Source organism: Monodelphis domestica, chromosome 6, assembly GCF_027887165.1.
Source record: "Monodelphis domestica isolate mMonDom1 chromosome 6, mMonDom1.pri, whole genome shotgun sequence".
Classification (NCBI taxonomy): Eukaryota; Metazoa; Chordata; class Mammalia; order Didelphimorphia; family Didelphidae; genus Monodelphis; species Monodelphis domestica.
The window spans coordinates 9,991,059-9,997,425 of record NC_077232.1 but is presented as its reverse complement, the minus strand read 5'-3'; the positions used below and the strand labels follow the sequence as shown (position 1 = coordinate 9,997,425).

General features: G+C 36.0%; 1 protein-coding gene across 10 annotated transcripts in view; it reads right to left on the bottom strand.

The window, feature by feature from the left end:
* Positions 1–776: 776 nt before the first annotated feature.
* The window catches only part of LOC100013657 (uncharacterized), a 31,764-nt gene continuing 26,173 nt past the window's right edge, over positions 777–6,367 (bottom strand). For all 10 annotated transcript variants that reach the window (XM_056801568.1, XM_056801571.1, XM_056801570.1 and 7 more), the window contains one exon: positions 777–908. In XM_056801568.1, coding sequence (XP_056657546.1) covers positions 840–908 — 69 coding nt within the window. In that variant the 3' untranslated portion in view covers positions 777–839. The remainder of the gene's footprint in view (positions 909–6,367) is intronic.

The following is a 6,367-nucleotide window of genomic DNA, read 5'->3' as shown; positions in this document are numbered from 1 at the left end:
AATCTCATCAAGTTGATCCCCGGAGGGGACTTATTTAATAATCAAAATAAGAATAGCTAGTATTTATCTAGTTTTAAAGTTTACAAAGGCTTTACAAATATTTCCTTTGATCCTCATAACCACCCTGGGAGTTAAGTGCTATTATTATCCCTATTTTGCAGATAAGGAAACTGAGGCAAACAGAAGTTGAGCACAGTAAATGTGTCTGAGGTTGGATTTGAACTCCAATCCTGCTGATTCCAGGAACTTTATCCACTGTGCTACCTAACAAATTAATTAGGGCGATTTCCCCTCAATCAACTTCCCCACTTCCACCCCCATTCCCAATTATACTAGGATTTTTATACACATTTTTTCATCAGTATTCAATTGTGATATTGGACCCTCTTTCTCTCTCCTTCTCTGCTTTAGCCTTCCCTGGTTAGGGAATATTAAGACCATATTTCTCTCTCAGAAGGAGTTAGGGTACTTTCTCAATTACTGAGAATAATTTTGGTAGAATAAATATTAATTCCTCTTTAAACATTTGATAAAGTTCACTTGTAAGTCTGCCTGGACCAGGGTTGGTTGGTTTGTTTTTCCTTTGGTAATTCTTTAGGATTTCTTCAGTTTCCTTGTCTGTTATTGGGTTGTTTAAGATCTCTAGTTCTTGTTTTGTTAATTTGGCTATTTTAGATTTTTGTAGGTAATCAGCCATATTTTCCTTACAATTCTTGGATTTTCTAGAATATAATTGGATATGGGAGATTCTGATAAGTCTTTGTCTTTTCTCCCTGTTGTATGTTCACTTTGTTCACTTTTATTTTCATCATTTGGCTTTCCTTTCTTGAAGATCGTTTTCAATTCATGAGGCCCATGAGGTTGACAGCCAAATTACCTCCAGGTAATTTCAGGAGGGCATTTCTGATCTGTGAACAGAGAGGGAAGGATAGTCAGTGTGGGAGCCTGCTACCCAGCCTTCCCCTGAGCACTGGGCTCTCTATTTGCCTCCCAGTCGCCCTTACCAAAGAAAGGAGTGAACAAAAATAGGGGCAACAAGCCCAGAGAGGTGGGGCAACCACACCATGCAAGGAGTGGGAAAACAGAATCCTTGAGAAGAACCAGGATAAAACAAAACTGGACTATTGGCAGGACGCAAGATTATAACCCAGAGCCATTAAAAGCTGAAAAATCACTGGCCTGGAGAAAACAAGCCAGAAAGAGGAAGGGGAAGAGGCAAATCTAGATCTGATGCGGTCAACTCGTAGTCCAAGAACACCACCTCGTTCTCCAAAGCTGGAAAGAGGGATGCTACCATGAACCGTGACATGCTCTGACTAAAAGTAAGGACCTCTCAAAGTCCTAAAGTGATTCCATAATTTAGAGAAACTCGAGGGTCTTCTAACCAACCAACATCATGCTCTATGGCAATGAAAACAAATTCGTTGTTAACATTTGGCGAAATCGTTCATTGCCATCCTTGTCTGGATACAAACTAAGAACTCACATGCTGAATGGAAGCGCCAAGAAGATAACGCTGACTTAAACGAGCTTAAAATTGGGAAAGATGTCAAACTCGCTACCCCACCAAGAATCCCTAACCTCCAACGAGTGATCATCCTCAAGTCTCTGAAGCCATCCATTAAGAGGGCTTTTGTACTCCTTCTCAGAGCAGCCCATTCCACAAAGGGGTAGGCTAGGAAGTCTTCCTTCCATCCAGCCTAAAGTAGCCTTTTTGCAGCATTTTCCCACATTGTCCCTCATCATCTCTCACTTGGACTATTCTAACAAGCCCCTAAATTGTTCTCCACACCTAAAGTCTTTCCATTTTCTTTTATACACAGCTGCCAAAATGACGTTTCTAAAACATAGACTCCTTTATGTCACCTTCCTACTTAAAAAGGGGCTTCCTGTTGCCTCTAGAATAAAATACAAATTCCTCATTTAAGCCCATATAAATACCCCCCAAATCTGGCTACCTCCCTACCTTGCACTGCTCAGTCAAACTGACCTTCTCTGTCTTGTTTATATTATTTCACCACCTACGTCTGTGCCTTGACACAGATGGCCCTCTACTGTCAGGAATACATTCCCTCCTTCCTTATCTCCACCTCCTGGAATCCCCGAGCTTACTCTGATCTTCAAGCACTACCTCCTCCTTCCAGAGGCCTTTATGATCCCCTAGTTGTAAACATTCTCTCAACAAATCAATCAGTCCACAAGCATTTTAGGCCCTGAGATACAGACAAAAATGAAATAATCCACAACATCAAGAAGCTTATATTTTATCTTGAGACATAGTGAGTATAAATGGCGAAGTCTATACCAAGAAAATGCAAGGCACTTTAAGGAGAAAGATCTCATCTAGGATGTATCACTTGAGCGGACCTCTACTAGGAAATATAAGAGGTAGGGAGAGAGTTCATCCCAGGAAGGTTGGACAGCCCATGTAAATTCAGACCAGAGCTGTCATGACATGGGTGAGGAATAAGGAGGAGGCCATCTCATATGGTCATAGAGTAGATGGAAAGAATTATGCCATGAGGTTGGAAAGGTCCATTGGAACCAGGGGGTGAAGGGCTTTAAAATGGCAAACAGCAGCATTTGAATTTGATCCTGTACATAGTAGGGAGACACTCATGCTTTTTGAGCAAGGAATAACATGATTAGAACTCTGCTTTAAGAATATGCTTTTGGTAGCTATATGGAGGATACATTTAAGAAGGGAAAAACTGGAGGCAAACAGGAAGACCACATGGGGAACTATTAGTATAATCTAAATTAGAAATAATGAAGCCCTGAACTAGAATGGAGAGAAGGGAATGATACAAGACATGTTGTGGCGGAAGAATCAATAAGAGTTGGCAACTGAGTTTAACAAGTGAGAGAATGGGCATCCTGGGAGCTGGAAGATGGTATACTCAGCACACACCCAAGCCCTCCAAACACAGAGAAATAAAAAATAAAATGCCTCAAAACAAATCTTAGATAGTTTCTTTAGTCACAGAGAAGATCAAAATATAAACTTAGAAGAGGATAGCAGTACCAAAAATGAAACATATGAAAGGAAGTCAGAAAGGATGTCAAGCCCCAAAAGAACTCTTAGAACTTAAAAAGAAGTTTTGTTTTCTTAAAAAAAATCAAACTAAAAAGAAATGATAGAAAGATTCAACAACTTGGAAAAAAATCACTGAATCCCTAAAAACTAGAATGGGCCCAATGGAAATGGAGGTTAAAAAAAAAAACACTGAAGAATATCAACTTCCTAAAAGACTAAAATGAGCCAATTGCGGGCCAAAAAATTGCTGAAGAAAACAAATTCCTAAAGACTAAGTGGGCTAAATGGAAAAGGAAACCTAAAAGCTAAGGGAAGAAAATAACTCCCTAAAAATAAGAAGTGAGTAAATGGAAGCTAATGACCCCAACTTCATATGGCATTAGGAAACAATAAGACAAAGTCAAAAGAATGGAAAAAATAGGTGAAAATCTTAAATACCTCACTATAAAAACAACTGACCTTCAAAATAGATCCAGGAGAGACAATTTAAGAATCATCAGAAGACTTGAAAACTATGATTAAAAAAAGATCCTGGAAACCATATTACAAGAAAGCATCAAACTACTCTGAAACAATCCTCAAACAAGAAGGGAAAATAGCAACTGAAAGAATATTCTGATCACCTCCTAAAAGAGACTATAAAAAATAAAACACAACAGGATTATTATTATAGAAAAATTCAAAAAAACCCAGACCAAAGAAAAAGTACTACAAGATGCCAGAAGAAAATAATTCAAATATCATGGAGCCACAGTCAGGATTATCCAAGACCTGACAGTTTCTATATTAATTAGAATATGATATTCCAAAAAGCAAAGGATTTAGACCTGCAACCAAGAATCACATACCCAGTGAAACAAACTGAGCATAATCCCCCAGGGGAGAAAATTACATTAAATGAAACAGAGAACTTCTAGGCATTACTGTTTAAAAAAAAAAAAGAGAGCCAAAAAGAATATTCGACAAGCAAATTCAACACTCAAGAATTATAAAAATGTAAACAGAAAAGTGAAAACTTAAGGGTTTTAATAAGGATGATTGAGTATATTCAAACCTGGGGAGTTGATAATTGAGATACTTAAGATATGTATAATACTTACAATACTTAAGGTACTTAAAGTATTCATGATACCTAAAGCACTTAAGACATGTAAGAATTTTATCATTATTGGGACTGTAAGAAGGAATATACTCAGAAAGGAGGACGGGAGCAAACAGAATAGTATGGGTTGATATCCCTCCCCCCAAAACACCAAAGGATGGGACAGAGGAACACATAGAGTGAAAAGACAAGGAAAGAGAGAAGGGAGTAAATTATCTCACATGAGGAGGTGCATAAAAGTCAATAGAGTGGAGAAGATGGGGGTGGTGGGGAGAGTAGTGTGCAATAAGCAATGCTCAAGCCTAACTTTCATTGGAATTAACTCAAATATCCACACAGCCAGCTATAGAAAACTACTTTGTCCTATTGGAAATTAGAAGGGAAAGGAGAATAAAAGAAGTGGATGGGGGGGGGGAGAAATGAAAAAAAAAAAAAGATGGAGAATTGGTCAGAATCAAAGCACTTGTGAACACAGAAAGGCCAAAAGAAGAGAGAAAGAAGGGCAAATGGGGAAAATAAGGTGGAGGGAAATACATAATTAGTAATCATAACTATTAAAGTGAATAAGAAGAAACCACCTATAAAATATGAAAGAATAGTAGAGGTGAATTAAAAATCAAAATCCCACAAGCTATCTACAAGAAACACATTTAAAGCAGTGAGGCATACACAGAGAAAAAGTAAAGGGTTGGAGCAGAATCTGTTATGCTTCAGCTAAAGTAAATAAAAGCAAGGGTAACAAATCAATCTCTGACAAAGCAACAGTAAAAATTGATTTAACCAAAAGAGATAAAGAAGGAAATTACATCTTGATAAAAGGAACCACAGACAATGAAATAATATCAATACTAAATATATATGCCAAAAGGCATAAAGAATTACAAGGAAACAATACACCAAAATTTATGTAATACAGGCAAAGCTATATTTAGGGGGAAATGTATACCTCTAAATGCTTACATCAATAAAATAAAGAAAGAGCAAATTGATAAATTAGGTATATGACTAAAAAACACTAGGAAAAGAACAAATTAAAAATAATCTCCGATTAAACACCAAATTGAAAATCCTGAAAAATCAAGGGAGAGATTAATAAAATAAAATTGAAAGTAAGAAAATAATTGATCAAATAAGACAATGAGCTAGTTTTATAAATAAATAAAATAGATAAACCACTTATTCCATTTCACTTTTAAAAAGGAAGGAGAAAACCAAATTACCAGTATCAAAAATGAAAAAGGCAAAAATCACAACCAATGAAAAAGAAATTAAAGCAATTATTGAAGGTGAGGTTGCCCAACTATATGTCAATAAATCTGACAGTCTACATGAAAGAGATGTATATTTAAAGAAATGCAATCTGCTCAGATTAACAAAAGCATAAAATGGGATATTTAAAACCATCTAGTAGTACTCTCTCAGTAACCGAGGATGACGATTGTCTTTGTGCATTTTCATCTATGGTGTATAGATGAGTGGGTACAAAGACACTTGTGCGTGAAGGAGATTTAAGTGGAAAAGTTGAAAAAGGTCTAAGGGCCAGATGAATTCACAAGTTAATTCTATCAAACATTCAAAGAACAGTTAACTCCAAGACCATACAAACTATTTGTAAAAATAGGGAAAGAAGGAATTCTTACAAATTCCTTTTATAACATAAATGTGATACTGATACCTAAATTGGGAACCAATAAAACAGAGAAAGAAAATGAATCTCCCTGATGAATACTGATGAAAAATTTTTAAATAAAATTTAAATTAAAAAAGTTTAAAGGATATTACAGCATTGTATCATAAGGATCATATATACTATGACCAGGTAGTTTTTACACAAGAAATTCAAGGATAGTTCAATATTAGGAAAATTATCAGCATAATTGACCATATCAATAACTAAACCAACTGAAACTATATGATTATCTCAAGAGATGCAGAAAAAGTTTTTGACAAAATATAACACCCATTCTTTATGAAAACAATAGAAAACATTGGAATAAAAGGAGCTTTCCTTAAAATGACAAATGATATCTAAAACCATCAACAAGCACTATCTGTAATGGTGATAAACTAGAAGCCTTCCCAATAAGATGAGGAGTAAAGCAATGATGCCCATTATCACTACTACTATATAATGTTGTACCAGAAATAAATGTAAGAAATTAGAATAGGCAATTGGGAAACAAAATTATCATGCTTTGCAGATGATATGATGGTGTACAAAAAGAACC